At 46.8% G+C, this 15,684-nt stretch overlaps 1 protein-coding gene across 4 annotated transcripts in view; it reads left to right on the forward strand.

The window, feature by feature from the left end:
• The window catches only part of PDCD11 (programmed cell death 11), a 618,996-nt gene that overhangs the window by 292,112 nt on the left and 311,200 nt on the right, over positions 1 to 15,684 (forward strand). For all 4 annotated transcript variants that reach the window (XM_085606675.1, XM_085606679.1, XM_085606671.1 and 1 more), the window contains exon 21: positions 13,319 to 13,381. In XM_085606675.1, coding sequence (XP_085462801.1) covers positions 13,319 to 13,381 — 63 coding nt within the window. The remainder of the gene's footprint in view (positions 1 to 13,318; positions 13,382 to 15,684) is intronic.

Genomic DNA, 15,684 nt, shown 5'->3' on the forward strand with positions numbered 1-15,684 from the left:
AACAGTAGACAGGCCGGCAGGGTTGACACCAAGTCAGTTGCTTCTCCACTGTCCTTGCTTCTCGTGGCTCTTCTGTCCTTTTTAACCTTAGGTTGGCAGAAATCTGATTTCTTAGTTCCAGGGGCTCCCCTTAATGGTACATTTAGGGACTTTAGGCGGAGTGTAGAGTAGTAGCCAATAGGCTACTTACCCCTGGGGTCAATCCGCCCCCTGTATGACCACTTTCTGTGGTAAGTGGGTATAACCCTGTCCCAGAATTCCTAATTCTGCCATCACAAAAAAATGCTAATCTGTTAAAATGTTTATATAGCGCAGCATGTAGACAAGGGTGTCTTGGCGCTGATAACTGAGCAGAGTCAAGAATGAGGGACAGTTTAAAATGGAAAGTTAACAGTTGAAGGCCATGCTTTAAGAAGTTTTCTGAAAACCTGTAGTGATGATGTGGATCTAATGTGGAGAGACAGCGTATTCCAGAGTCTAGTGGCTCCAGTGAGGAAGTTGCTGCCACCCCATTTAATTTTCTTGAATCTAAAGGGTGTCACTTTGTAGGTTCCCAGAGATCTGAGGTTCCTGCTAGGGGTATACCAATAGATGGCTTTTTTCAGGAGTTCAGGACCCATACCATGTAGTGTCTTAAAATTGAGACGGAGGTTTTTTAATTTAATCCGATTCCTGATGGTAAGCCATTCCAGTTCCATGCTGGCAAGGGATACAGTGTGATGTTTAGGGAGATCAAGGAGTACTCTGGCTGCGGAGTTTTGGAGGACTTGCAATTTATTAATCTATTGTTTGTTGATATATAAACCATTGTACTAGTTTATTTTAGATAGAATGAGGGAGGATACAACTGTTTTCCTAGAGTTTTAGGTATGTAAGGAAGAATCTTTTTGATGGTTCTTAACGTATTATAAGAGGTGGATATGATGGCATTAACTTGTTTACTGAGATTTAGTTGATCTTCGAGAATCACTCCTAAAATTTTGACTTTGAGTGTTGGCATTGGGAGTCGGCCCATTTCTGGTGGCCAGCAATCAGGGGTCCAGAAGTGAGGATTATTTCGGAAGAAAATAACATCTTCTTAATCAGAATTTAACTTTTGGCAGTGCATGTATATCCAGGTGCTGATTTCTCTCATACAATTAGCTGACAGCTTGTGTCTTTAGCCTTGTTTGCAGCAGATAACACAACTTGTGTATCATTTGCATAGGAGGTGAGTGAACGACCATAGGATTGGATCAGCGGGGCAAGTTCAGCTACATGTAATTTAAAAAGGGTGGGACTGAGCGAGGACCACTGCGGAACCCCGCATGGACGCAAGAAGGTTTTGGAGCTGAAATTGTCTAGCATCACCAGATTTTCTTTGTCCTTTAGAAATGATCTTGGTAGCTCTAAGGCTGTACCCTTTATGCAAATAGTCTCTAAACGATGGCATAGTATAGAGTGATCTACGGTGTCAAAGGCCGCGGATAGGTCCAGCAGGATAAAAGCTGTATTGCCTCCTTCATCAAGGATGGCTTTTGGTTCATCAGTAGCTTTGATGAGCGCTGTCTCGGTGCTGTGATCTGATCTCAAACCAAACTTTGTTGGGTCTAATAACTTGTGCTCTTTAATAAACTGTGTAAGTTGAGTATTCATGATTGTTTCTATGATCTTAGCTGACAAAGGAAGTCTGAAGATAGGTTTGTAGCTAGAGGGGGTGAGGGGGTCAGAATTAAGGTTTTTTGGGGGTTTTTTTTTTAAAGAGAGGAAGAATTTACGGTTTCTTCCATGAAGAAAGATAAGTAGCCGACCAGAACATAGTTAAAAATGTGGGTCAAAACCTTAGCTATTGGTTCAGGGATTTAGTTTGAGCACTGAAGGGGGACAATGGTCATTCAGAGATCCAGATTTCGTGGTCTTAATAGGATGCGCCACCTGTGTTGTAGAGACTGGACTGAACTGGCATATTGATAAGGATATCGATATGACTCTTATCATTATCGGTGTATTCATCTGGTTGCGGTGTAGGATATTTGTTCCTAGAGGCACTGAAAAGATTGTAGATTTGATCCACCTTATTCCTGAAGTATGGAGCGATATTGTCGCAGAAGGCTTGACTGCTGCTACTTACTTTGGCTATGGGTGGTTCGGTAAGATTGTTAATAACTTAAAATCTAGGGTGAGTTTTTTGAGGATTCTATCCGGGCGTGAAGTACAGTTTTTTTTCTTTAGCCAAGAGCGTTTTATATTTGGACAGACAGTCTGTACAGTTCCTCCTTGTGAGCTTCATAATTGAGTCTCCATTTCCTCTCTTGTCGTCTACATTTTTGTTTTTCTAAGCAAAGAGCCTCTGAATACCAAGGCGCAAGGGTTTACTCCTCTTTTGTTCGATAGGTTTAGTAGGGGCTAGTTGCGAGAAGGCAGTGTCTAGCCAAAATTACAGGTCATCCTGCTGGAAGGAGGTGTCATGACCAGTCATCCAGCACATAGTAGTTGGTAGGTATTAGGGGGCACCTCTGAGTGCATATATGGATACATTTTCACTGGAATCAGTGTGGGTTTATTAATATAGGATGTTTGATACCAAACATCTTTGGTGTCAGTGACGCCATCATGTGGCTGGGGAAGTCGTTTCACCAGTGTCTCGCACATGTACTTAAAATGGCTTCCCTGGTCACTTGTCCTGGAAATAATTGAACTGGCCAACACAGGGGCATATATGCTCCTGCAGATATGTCCACATATGTTGAATAGTGGCTGTAAGGCCGGCTGTAGGGGTGACTTGCATATACTGTATGCAGTGTCTGTAGGCATGACAAACAGGGATGTGTGCAATGACGTGTTTTCACTTTTGTCTGCACCAAGACACACAGCCTGCAATGGCAGTCTGTATGAGTTAGGTGAGTGATCCCTTAGGGTAGCACAACACATGGTGCAGCCCTTCCTTGGGGACCCTCTTTGGTACCCATGCCTTAGGTACCTGGGGTACCATTTACTAGAGACTTACACAGGTGCCAAAGGTATTGCCAATTGGAGGATCAGTTTTAAGGTTTTGGGAAAGAGATCTGGCACTGGGGACCTGGATAGCAGGAACCCAGTGCACGTTGAGTCAAAATTGCATTAAATACCAGGCAGTAAATGGTGGTGACCACCAGGAGAACAAGATCTGCCCTTAAATATCACAGTTCTACTTCTACCTCAACCTCATTGGTTTGAAAAACATCCCAGCTAAGTTGAGAAACAGGGTAAACACCTGTTCGTAACGCAGCAAGGTCCTAGTTAATTTTATATCATAAATAATTCTAATTCTTCCCAAAGTGCTGAGCTAAGTCACTACAGAACATCTGAGAAGGTCCTTCTGCTCCTGTGATTAGGCTAGTATCAGTGAACAACTATAAGACAGAAAAGAGTTTCCTTGTTTGATTTTGTGACCCATTAATTTTATTGGTCTAATAAATACAATCTGATAGAGAAATCTAGTCTCGGATTCCTCAACTTTGAACATCCTTCCTCAGGCTGGATTTGGAAGATTTTTCATAGCAGAACCCCTGCGTGCCGGTAGATGGCGTTGGTCGACTCTGCGTGTCGGCGTCATGTTCGTCGTCATGATGTCCGCATCGTCAATATAACCACCACTCTGGTGCGCTGACTGTGAGAAAGTGGCTCTGTATATACTGTTCCCAAATAGGTACAGGGTGTACAGAGTCCACAGTCCCCAAGGGTTTGACAGAGGCTAAAGTTAGATATAACCTTACTCTCTAAAATGGTAGCATGGTCGAGCAGTAAGGCAGTATCAGAGGACAGTGTAAAGCATTTGTTGTACACACTAGTCAGCAAATGGTCTCACACACTCAATAACTGAACTCTAGGCCAATGGTTTATATATAAAAAATATATGCTTGTTTTATTTTAGAACCAACAATTGGAATTAAAATATACTTTCTCAGAGTGAGATGCTTTATATAAATACTTTTGCAAGATGTAATTGACTTTTGTAAACAGTTACAAGTGTTTGCAATAGGCAACACTATTTTAAGCACAATAATACATTGAGTTCAATGGAAGTTTCATGTTATTTGCCACAGATTACTTTTAGGATTACTTTTGGAATTCCAGGACTGGATCCTAGATTCAGTCCTGGGTCAGTACGCAGAATCAAGTGATGAAAGTCGACTTAATGATTTTTAAACAATATTTAACTATTTTAAAAGTTGTCACTTAGAAAATATTTCAAAGAAAACAGTCAATGATTCCCTATGGAAGAAAATTCAGGTTACAGGTACAGTATGTTCTCGTGACTTTTGTAATCCAGTACTGGGTGCCTAGACTCAGTACTGGGACCTTTATCCAAAACAGGTAAGTAATTACGTTTTCAGATATTATACGATTTTTGAAGAATATTTAAAGATTGCAGAAATCGACACTTAGAAGAAATTTCACAGAAAAACAGTCAATGGTTTCCTATGGAAGAATATTGAGTTAAGGGTAAGTACAGTTGTAGGTATTTTTCAGAGTCAGTGCTGGGCACCAAGATCCAGCACTGGGAGCTCACCTAAGAGCAGGTGAGTAAATTCGTTTTTGTCACTCGGCTGATTTTTGGTGAATATTTGAAGATTTGAAAAGTCCACACTTAGAAGAAATTTCAGGAAAAAGCCAGTCAATGTTACCCTATGAGGAAAATAGAGTTTGCGGTTTAAGGGTAAGTACTCGACTGGCAGAGTTGAGGTTCTGGGCATAGACTCAGGGGTCCCCCAGGGTCAGGTAGGTACAGTTGGTTCACCCTCAGCGGCTCTATGGCGGCCGGGTGCAGAGAGAGTTAGGCCCAATGTTATCCTATGAGGGATAGGGGGGCCTTGGTTGGTGGCTGTTGACTGGCAAGCCACGCGGCTGTGGGAGCTGGGCTCCTGGTCACTTACTCAGGGCAAGTGGGGAAGTAGGTAGGTGTAGAGTTTTCACTGCCAGGGCCACTCGGGCGGCTGGGTGCAGAGTGCATCTCCGGTTTAGAAAAAGACTGCAAGCTCGGGGACGAGGACTCTTCAGGTGCCACCACCACTTCGAGAGGTAAGTTGGGTAGTTGGAGGATAGGTAGGTACCCCGGGATTGGGCACAGGGGGCCGTGGGCCGCCGCGTGCAGGAGTGCCTTTTGGTGTCGGGAAATCTTACCCTCTGTTGATCGCGGTTGGGGGGGCACCTTGTTCTGAGGCTGCAGGCTTCTTCCGGAGTGTCGAGGGAGGTCCTTGGGTGCCGGACTCAGGGTCACAGTCGCCGTGGGGTCGTCCTCAGGGTCTTTGTTCACTCCGGCACTGGCCAGGCTTGGCTGGTGCAGAGTGTGCTGGGGTCGCGGTTCCGGGCTGCTGCCAGGGATTAGAGAAAGGTTTTGAGTAGAGCCTCTACTCATGGGAGTCCCAGGGGCTTAGAGCCAAGAGGTAGCCAGGTCCTCCGGGGTTTGTGAGGTTGCTGGCCACAAGAGATGCCGGGTTGGAGCAGGAGCAGGTTCGAGGGTCGACAAGCCGGTAGGGCTGGGGCCAAAGCAGTTGGTGTCTTCCTCTTTTTAGCAGCTGCAGGGCAGGTCTTCTTTCTTCTTGCTCTTCTTTGTAGTTTGGAATCTGGAATCTGGGGAAGGAAGGTTCAGGGTGCCCCTAAATACTAGATTTAGGGGCGTTACAGGTAGGTGAAGGGCAGGGGCCAATGGGTCCCTGTCCTGGGGTGGGTACACCCCCTATCCTGCCTCTCTCCTGTGGGAGGGGGGCAGGAGCCTAGTCCTGATTGGGCAGGGCTTCCCATCTTCAAGATGGCGAGAGCCCGGAGATGTGCTTCACCTCGCCTCCCCCACCTGAGGGGTGGGGTTGGCAGGCTGGCACATCCCCTGTCCTTATTTGGGGTTTCCGGCCAAGCTTCCCGCCAGAGTGGGGGATTGCAGTGGCCTGGGGAAGCTCACAGAGGCGGCATGCCTTTGAAGCTTCCCCCTGCCCATCCTGGGGGAGGAGATTTAGCACCTCGCCCAGGATGTGCATTGTTGCAGACCCAGGAGAGCAGGGGCTCTCCTACCCAGGGGTCCAGCAACATGTCTGCTGTGTGGCAGCCTAGGCAGCCTCAGAACAGACGTGGATTGTAGGTTTAGGTTTCAGGGTGCCTCTCTAAGATGCCCTCTGTGGTGCTTTGTACCTTAAATCACACACTGGCATCAGTGTGGATTTAATGTGCGGAGCAGTTTGATACCAAACTTCTCAGTCTTCTGTGCTGCCATTATGGTGCTGTGGAGTTCGTGTTTGACAAGCTCCCAGCAACATATACTCTTAGCTGGCAGTACTGCACTTACAGGACCCAGTGAATGGACCTGGGTACTGTAGGGGCACAGGGCTCCTGCCTCTGTGCCCACACCACTGGCATAGGGCACCCAGCTAGAGGGGTGGCTGATGTATGCCAGGGCAGTGTAGGTTGTGGGCATGGCACACAGGGATGTGTGCCATGTCGACTCTCTGTTTTGTCTTGTATCCAGACACTCAGCCTGCAAGAGCAGTGTGTGTGTGTTAGGGTACAGGGCCTCTAAGGATGGCACAATGAGTGCTGCAGCCCTTAGAGGCCTTCCCTGGTCACAAGGCCCTGGGTACCTAGGGTACCATTTACCAGGGGCTGACATGTGGCCAGGGTTTGCCAATTTGGGTTTTGGCTGTTAGGCAGTTTTTAGGGAAGGAACACAGGCCCTGGGCACCTGATTGGCAGGAGCCCAGGGCACAACAAGGAAAAGTGCATCAGCTATTAGGCAAAAAAAGGGGGGGGGGGTTACTGCAACAGAAACCCACTTTCTTACACTGACGTCAGTTCTTTCCTTTCCACGCCATCAGCGCCGATCCATTGAAGATAGCTACCCCCCTGTCATTTTTGACAGACTTTTTTTCAACTTTTTGGTGACTTAGTTGGTGTGTTAGGAGTCATGTCAAGCAAGAACCTCTGCGTTCAAGCCATGCGGCACCAGACACTGCGCCATGTTGGTCACGGGCCCCCATTTAGTTTGTCTTTGGTGCCAGGAGCACAACCACAACACCAAGTTGCGCTCTGACTGCTGGGCTTGGGGTGCCGAAGGCTTTGAGGGAGCAGTCCCTTCTCACGGCTTGGCATCCTTCACCGCTGAGGTCGCCTCGTTGGTCTCGGTCCAGGTCTCAGTTGAGAGGAAGGTCCGAGCACTGCTCCGGTAAATCAAAATCATCTTTGTCGAAGTCGGGTAAGAGGCACCACATGACTTTGCACCACCCGTCTAGTGATGCGGCGGAGGAACCTCTGCATTTAAGGCCCTGCTCCACGGAGTGGGTACCTGGGTCTGCTCCGCGTTTCCCTCCCTTTCCTGGGAGCGACATCCGTCCAGAGGAAGGAATTTTAGGACGTCATGTATGCCATAGTTGGGCGGCCTGACCCTGTTGGGGCGCCTTCGTGCCCCGCAGGCTCAGAGGATGGAGCCCCGTGGTTCCAATGCTGGCAGCTCCGGCCCTGGCGCTACAGCCTCAAAGTGGACCCGGGTCCGGACCGACGCCAGTCACATTGCTACAGCGACCTTGTCCGGCACCCACCGGCGGCGCCTCCCTGATCCTCATTCCCGACGGTGTCCTCCAATGCTGAGACCGGCACTGACTGAGCCATACGGCTCCATGCTGTTCACCCTGCCCTAGTCTGAAGGGTTAGGGTTAGGGATAGAGGAAGAGGATTGGGAGGGGATCAGAATCCCATACAAATCCCACACCAACAAGATCCTGACTAGTACGAGGAACTGGGTGACGCCAGTGGCCTGGACACCTCCCCAGACTCTGCATGCCTTCCCTTCCTACCCTGGCTACGGAGGAGGGAGCATCTTTTGCAATAATGGTGCGTAGGGCTGCGGAGGTCCTCGACTTGCATCTTCCTACAGTGGCGGTGAAGACTAATGTCTTGACAGAGGTCCTGCATCCTGGGGTAATCGAGTTCGGAACCCCTACTGCTTTTCAATGAGACCTTAACAGACGTCCTTTTGGGGACCTGGTCTAAACCCAGCACAGGGGCTCCTGTGAATAGGACGATTGGCCACCGCCATCGGGCCACCCACTTTTCCTCGCCACCCTCACCATTCCTCAAAGCTTGGTGGTCCAAGCTTCCACTTCTTGTGGCGCATTCCCTTCGCACAGGGAATACAAGAGACTGGTGAACTTCGGCAACAAAAAAAATTCTTCTGCCAGTCTAGCATTGCGTTCGGCGAACACTGCATGCCTTTTGGCCGATACTCCCATTCCATATGGGATACGGTAGCGCAGGTGCTGCCCAGAGTCTCGGAGGAGGACCTTTATCTCAGACAGGAGGGATGCAGCTAAGTTAGCCATCAGATGTGGCTTGGATACGACGGATTCGCTAGTTAGAGCGATTTCCAGTCGGTGGCCGTTTGTCACTGTGGTTGAGAACGTCTGTTTTTTTCCGGGTATGTGCAGGCTAACCTCATGAACATGCCTTTTGATGGCTCCCGTCTCTTCGGAGGCAAGGAGGATGCTGAGCGCTTTAAATACTCACGGGCCACAGCCAATTCTTTGGGCCTCACCACCGCCCCCAGTGCTTCATCTACTTTTTGCTCCTTTCATGGCTATGGAAGGGGCTATCAGCCGCGCCAACCCTATTCTGGAAAGAGGGCCCTGCAATTTCAGCAACCTCTGTGGGGCTGTGGATGCAGTTCACCCCAGCCTAGTGGGTCGGGAAACCAGAAGTCGAGCCAAGCCACCATCCCCTCTTCCACCTCAAAACCTTCCTAGTCTGATCCCCTAGAATCACTCTCGGCCAGTCGGTGGCAAAATATGCAATCCTCTCCACCACTGGCAAAACATTACATTAGACACGTGGGTGTTGCAAATAGTCAGAAGGTGCTACTCTCTCCCCTTCGAGACTGCCCCTCCATATATACCTCCATTGTACGATTGACTAACTGAGGATCACCTTGCTTTGCTCTACGAGGAAGTCACAACTCTCTTGGCCAAGGGAGCTATAGAGCGGGTTCCCGGGCTCGAAGTAGGCAGTGGTTGCTATTCCCGCTAATTTCTGGTCCCAAAGAACAACAGAGGCCTTCGTCCTATCCTAGACCTCAGAGCCCTAGATTACTTCCTCAAAAAGGAGAAATTCAAGATGCTCACCCTTGCTCAGGTCCTGTCTGCCTTGGACCCAGGAGACTGGATGGTAACGCTGGACTTGCAGGATGCCTGTCCTTATATTCCCATCCTGCCTGCCCAGCTTTGCTACCTGCGGTTCACAGTGGATCACAAGCACTTTCAATTTACGGTGCTCCCCTTTGGCCTCACCAGCGCCCCTCCGGTGTTCACAAAGGTGATGGCGGTGGTCGCAGGTCATCTGCGGAGACGAGGGGTTTCAGTCTCCCCTTATCTTGACGACTGGTTGTTAAAGGCGGGCTCGCCCCAAGCACCTGTAACCCACCTCCAGGCTACGGCGAACCTCCTGCATTCGCTGGGGTTCACTATCAACGTGGCGAAGTCATTCCTGACTCCCTCCCAGATACTCCTTTTTATTGGGGCGGTTCTGGACACGATGTAGTTTCAGGCCTATCCTCCCGAACTGCGTGTCCAAGATATTCAGGCTATGATACTGATGTTTCAGCCTCTATCTTGGTTTCCAGTGAGAATGACTCGGGCTGTTGGACCTCATGGCCTCCTGCATCCTGCTAGTGGCCCATGCACTGTGGCACATGCGGGCTCTGCATTGGGACCTGAAGTTCCAGTGGGCACAGCATCGAGGTAATCTCACCGACCTGGTTCTGATTTCAGGGGGCACTGCAAAAGACCTGCAGTGGTAGCTAACAGACCACGATTGGTTCAAGGGCAGATCTCTCTCCCTTCCCCACCCAGATCTCACAGTAGTGCCGGATGCGTCCTTTCTGGGATGGGGTGGCCATCTGGTGGAGGTGGAGATCTGTTGGAGCTTCGGTCGGTCCGGCTGGCACGGAAAGCCTTTTTGCTGTAAATAAAGGGAAGGCTCGTACAGGTGTTCACGAACAACACTATCGCCATGTGGTACTGCAACAAACAGGGCGGAGTGGGGTAGTCGACTCTTTGTCAAGAGGCTCTGCGGCTCTGGACTTGGCAGGAACATCAGGGCATTTTCCTGGTGGTTCAACACCTGGCCGGTTCTCTGAACGCCAGGGCAGGCAAGTTCAGCCAAAGGTGCCTTGCGGAACACGAATGGCGTCTCCATCCAGAGTTGGCACAAGGTCTCTTTCAGCGGTGGGTAGAGCCTTGGTTAGATCTGCTCGCCTCCAAAGAGAACGCGCAATGTCAACTGTTCTGCAACACGCTTGGCAACGCTTTTCACCACGAGTGGCTCTCAGGCCTCCTATACGCCTTTCCGCCCATGCCACTCCTGCCCAGAGTGCGCAAGAAGATCAGGATCGACCGGGAACAAGTTATTCTTGTGGCTCTGGACTGGGCACAGAGAGTTTGTTATCCCGAGCTTCTAGACATGACCATCGATCCTCCGGTCAGGCAGCCCCTTTGGGAGGATCTTCAGTCGCAGCAACAGGGATGACTTCTCCACCCAAACCTGTCCACTCTCCGCCTCCTTGCGTGGAGACTGAGAGGCGAGAGTTGACAGCTTTTGACCTCTTTCTCGAAGTCTGTGAGGTTATCTTGGCAGCCAGGCATCCCTCAACAAAATTGGTATATGCCTGCAGATGGAATACATTTTGTAAATATTGTACAGACCGGTCTAGCTGCTCCTTTATCTGGAAGTTCTCTTGTTCATACTTTCTTTGGCCCAGCAGGGCTCTGCTCTGGGCACATTGAAGGGCTACTTTTTGGCCTTTTCTTCGGCTACCTGATTAGCCGTCTCTGTTCAAATCTCCTCTGGTGCAGAGATTTTTGAAGGGGTTAAACCATTTATTTCCTCCTTCACCATTCATCATGCCAGTGGGACCCTAATTTGGTTCTCACTTTCCTAGTGTGTGCTCCGTTCGAGCCGCTGCATAACTGTCCTTTGCGGTTGATCACCATCAAGACAGCTTTTTTGGTGGCAACCTCTGCCAGGAGGGTTATTGAATTGCAGGCACCATCTGCACAGCCTCCTTACCTGATGTTCTTTCCTGACAAAGTAGTACTCTGGACTGGGGCATCCTTTCTGCCTAAGGTGGTAACACCCTTCCATCTGCGACTGTCTGTTACCCTGCCCACCTTCTATGCACCACCACAGCCTTCTAATGAAGAGGAGCGTCCCCATCGTCTGGACCCAAAAAGAGCGTTATCGCTCTACCTTGATTGAAAGAGTTCCGGGTGGATGACCAACTCTTTATAGGGTATGTGGGTGCAATGAAAGACTGGGCTGTCCAGAAGAGGACTATATCCCCATGGGTTATCCTCTGTGTATAAATATGTTACGCCTTATTGAACAAAAATCCCCCTAAAGGGCTTAGGACCTATTCAACCAGGGCAAAGGCTGCCACCACGGGTCTCCAACGTGGTGTTCCCGTCTCTGATATTTGCCAAACTGCCACGAGGGCATCACTGCACACATTTGCAAGACACTACTGCCTGGATTTTCAGGTTCGCAGAGAAGGCCTATTTGCTCGCTCTGTTTTACATGATTTTCTGGTCTAAGCCGTTCCGCCGTCCCTCCTCCGGGAATGGTTTTGCTTGGGTATCTGTTTAAAGGTTATTAATCTGCAGCTACATGTCTCTATCAGATGGACAAGTTACTTACCTTCGATAACGCCTTATCTGGTAGAGACATGATCTAGCCACAGGTTCCTTACCGACCCATCCATCTTCCCCGCACTTCGGAATTGGTTTTAAGCGTCCGGAATGTTCCCCGTCAGGGCCCTAGCTATTTTTATTTAACACACCGTGGTCAGTCACTTCATGGCTTAGTGCTTCTGGCGTGGAAAGTCGTGAAAAGTACTGACGTCAGTGTGCTGGAGTGGCGGTTATATTGACGACGCGGACAACACGACAAACACGAAGCCGACTACCTCATGCAGAGTTTACCGACGCCATCTACTGGCGAGCAGGGGTTGTAGCTAAGAAAAATCTTCTGGATCCAGCCCGACGCCTGAAATTTCAAAGGTAAGGAATCTGCTTCTAGATCATGTCTCTACCAGATAATGCGTTACAGAAGGTAAGTAACTTGCCCTTTTGGTATATAATCTTATTTTTTAATACATTTTAGCTATTCATAATTAATGATTTGTGACGATTCCTAATGACTTTTTTGAGGTATTCCTTTACCCAAGACATTTAAAGACTCTTTATTAAAACACAACCATGTTTCTGTTACCGGTTCCCAATTCAGAACATCTTCTAATGACCTCTTTAGATCATGGCAACTCGGGTATTATGGTTGTTGCATTTTATATTGAAAGAGTGTTTTTTTCACATTAGTCGAAAAATTCCAAATTCCAAAAAGAAATGTAAACATCCTTGGGCCAACATTGCAAGATGTGCTTCAGTCAGACTGGTCAGGTGTTATGAGTTAATTTTCTCATTCTGATTACCATGGAGTAAATTGAGGCATTTGGAAAAACCATAGTATGAACTGAAACCATCTTTTGCATGAAGAGCTAGCTTAAGTTTCTGAAAACTCTCTAAAGAGCACTGGTGATAAAATGCTTACCTTATTGATAATTGACATTTCATCCTCATTAATTTAAATTTTAGCTTTGAATCTCATTGACTAGCTTACAGTGATTGTGCCAACAACCATTATTGGGGTCTGCAGCCTCTTTGTGAAAAGTAAATTACTAGAGTCAAGGTGAGTGCATTGTAATCCACATCTGGAGATGTGATGATTCTGCAGCTGGGTGTTAAATAGAATATTTCACAAAAGGCAATTCTTACCTGGCATGTCATGCCTGTGGTCAGTACCCCTGCACGCACGTTGTGCTACGGACAAACTGCAATACCTTTAACCCATATGGCTGTGCCCACCCTGCCCTGAGTTCAGGACCAGCTGGGCATGGCATACGAACATTATCATAAAAATAAATATTTCCTACTGAAAGAGAATTCATCAATACTCTATATTAAAGAAAGGAAATAACCCCATACTTCTCTCTGCCAAAAGGAACAAAGAAGTAGTGTGAGCTGCTATTGGCAGGGGATATTTTTCAGCATACCAGGATGTTTTGTAGTTTTCTTCCTCGACTCCTTTTCCTATAGTTCTTGGCAATGTATTCTCTGAATAAACGTTTTTGGTCACTGCTATCCAACAGTAGAAGTGGAGTTTAAAATATAATGATCATTGTGGGTTCTGACAGGCTTAGTTTTATCATCTAACATAAAAGTCAAATTGTAACTTGGCTATTGAATAATGGCATTGTTTTCTCTGTTGCTAGGTTTTTGCCAATCTCCCATCCGCTCTTCAGTTGCTCTGTTCCTGAACTTAGTATTCGACCCAGGTATGATGATTTTTAAAAAAAAACCTTAATGTAATATGTGTGCACTTATGTTAACTGTAAGCCTACGAGGAAATGATGGGCAGCTGGTTATCTTCTTACTTGTTTAATTGGAAACTAATTAGGCGTAATGTCTGTATGAGTCCCAAAGAACACACAAGATGAGTTGTTAAATTGTCTAAAGAAGAAAACAATCACCTACTTTGCCCCTAAGCAAACACACCTCCTAATAAATATAAAGCACATTACCCTCTCCCTAATGGGACTACACTGGCTTCCCTTGACAGCCCACAGTACCTTTAGAACAGCTACTTCATCTATCAAGCCATCACAACTGACACACCTACCTGTCTGGCTAATAACCTCCAGGCTCACCATATTCTGTGGCACTCTGCACACCCGCAGCCAGTACAGCACCACACTGGAGATGAAGTGCAGAGAAATAAAAAAAAAAATCCATTTAAGCACTCCGAATTCGGAACACAAAATCCCAGTATCCATCTGCATTGACCCAACCCTTCTTCAGCTTAGTAAAGAGATGATTACACCATGATTAAGTTGCACTCCTCTTTCGATCTTAAAAACCAGCTACTTCTCTAGTCATATGTTTTCTGTGTCATTGCCTTGGACTTACTACAACTCCCCACAGCCTATCTGCTAGGTTTGTACTATAGAACTTTCCCAAAAGATTTTTATGTATTCCAAGTTTAATTATCTTAGCTTTGTGTAAAGTGCTTGTGTCTAAGGACAAAAACTTTTAAAGCGAAGTAAAACTGGGGTTACAGAGTATGAACGTGGTGCGTTAAAGCCACTTATATTACCTTAGAAATTTAATGGAAAAAAAAAAGTTAAAGGAACAATAGAGCTAGGTTCAAATATTGTTTTAAACTAACAAAACCACTGAAATCCGCCAGTTATAGTTATCCGAAGTAACTATGTCACCCTCTCCATGCACTACTAGTTACCTCCCATATTAAATTACTCATGGCATGTTCTATGACATCACTGATAACACTGTAGAATCTGCAGTGACATAATTGTTGACAACACTGCATGGCCGGGCGTATGTCTTAATTAACTTGCGCCTAACTATCATGTACCTTTGACCTTTGTTTTTTCATTGAATATATAGAATGAATTTATAATGTATTTTTAAATGTATTTTACATTTCCATGTTTAAAGATAGGGCTGACCAGTTGTGTGCATCCCACACATTGTTTTCGTACGATTCGAAACATGCCGCTTGTCATCATGAACAAGGTTGTGGTCCTCAACCGAAACGCGTAGACAGTTGTATCATTTCCTTGATTTAGAAAAATGAAATTTCTCTTTGAAGTTTTATTGTGGAGTGCCGATGTTGTTCTTTATCGGGAACATTGTGGTGGATATGGCTAGTATTTATGGGGTTGGGCGTTTCTAGTATTTACTGCCCCGAGGAGGCGGTAGTTGCCAGGGCCCCATGAGCCCCCTCCTTAATTTACTTCATGCCCCCAGGATCTGGCTCACCCTGGGGCTTGAAAAAAGAAAAAGAAAAGATGTGCAGAAGCCTGTACGTCTTTTTAAAGAATTTTTTTTTATTTGTCATGGATCCGCTGGTCCACCCACAAGTTTGCGGCAAAATTCAATAAAAAAATATACTTTTTTCCTCCAGCTGTGTCACTGTGAGACCCCCCTCACCATATGTGGGGTGTCAGGGTATTCCTACCCTGCCCCCTTTTCATAATTCTTTGCTTTTTGTTTTATGGGACTCTGCTTCAAGCTGAGTCCCAAGATGGTTGCCAACACTTCCTGGTTGAAGTGTTGGCAGCCAATCAAATTTTAGTAGCATCGCTGCCGGTGTCGACTGGAGCAGAAGAGCACACGACCGAACCAAATGGCGGGAAAAACCAATCTAACAGTGCAGTCGATGACCATGTGCATTACAAGCAAGTAGAGGAGTGACTCAAAAAACGTATTAGAAGAAAAACAACTTTCACACTTCCGAGCCCAACACTAGATGGCAGACTTATGCTAAGCATGTGTATCTATAGCCACACATGCCATCAAACATATATATGCATATATATTTTTGATACTAATAGGTTCTTATCAAGTTGATATAGCAATGTTTTAGTATTACCCACATACATATATTTACATGATGTCTTCGACTTGTCAGATAAATTATTCCAGGTTTATGTATTTTACTTATTTAACTTTGTTATTTATGTATGCTTCACGTGTAATAGCTCAATATGAGGTATATATGCTGTAATACCGTGATCACAATATGCATGCCTTAGGACATGATTAAAATGCCACAAAC

The sequence above is a fragment of the Triturus cristatus genome, chromosome 1_2 (genome assembly GCF_964204655.1).
Source record: "Triturus cristatus chromosome 1_2, aTriCri1.1, whole genome shotgun sequence".
NCBI classification, from domain to species: domain Eukaryota; kingdom Metazoa; phylum Chordata; class Amphibia; order Caudata; family Salamandridae; genus Triturus; species Triturus cristatus.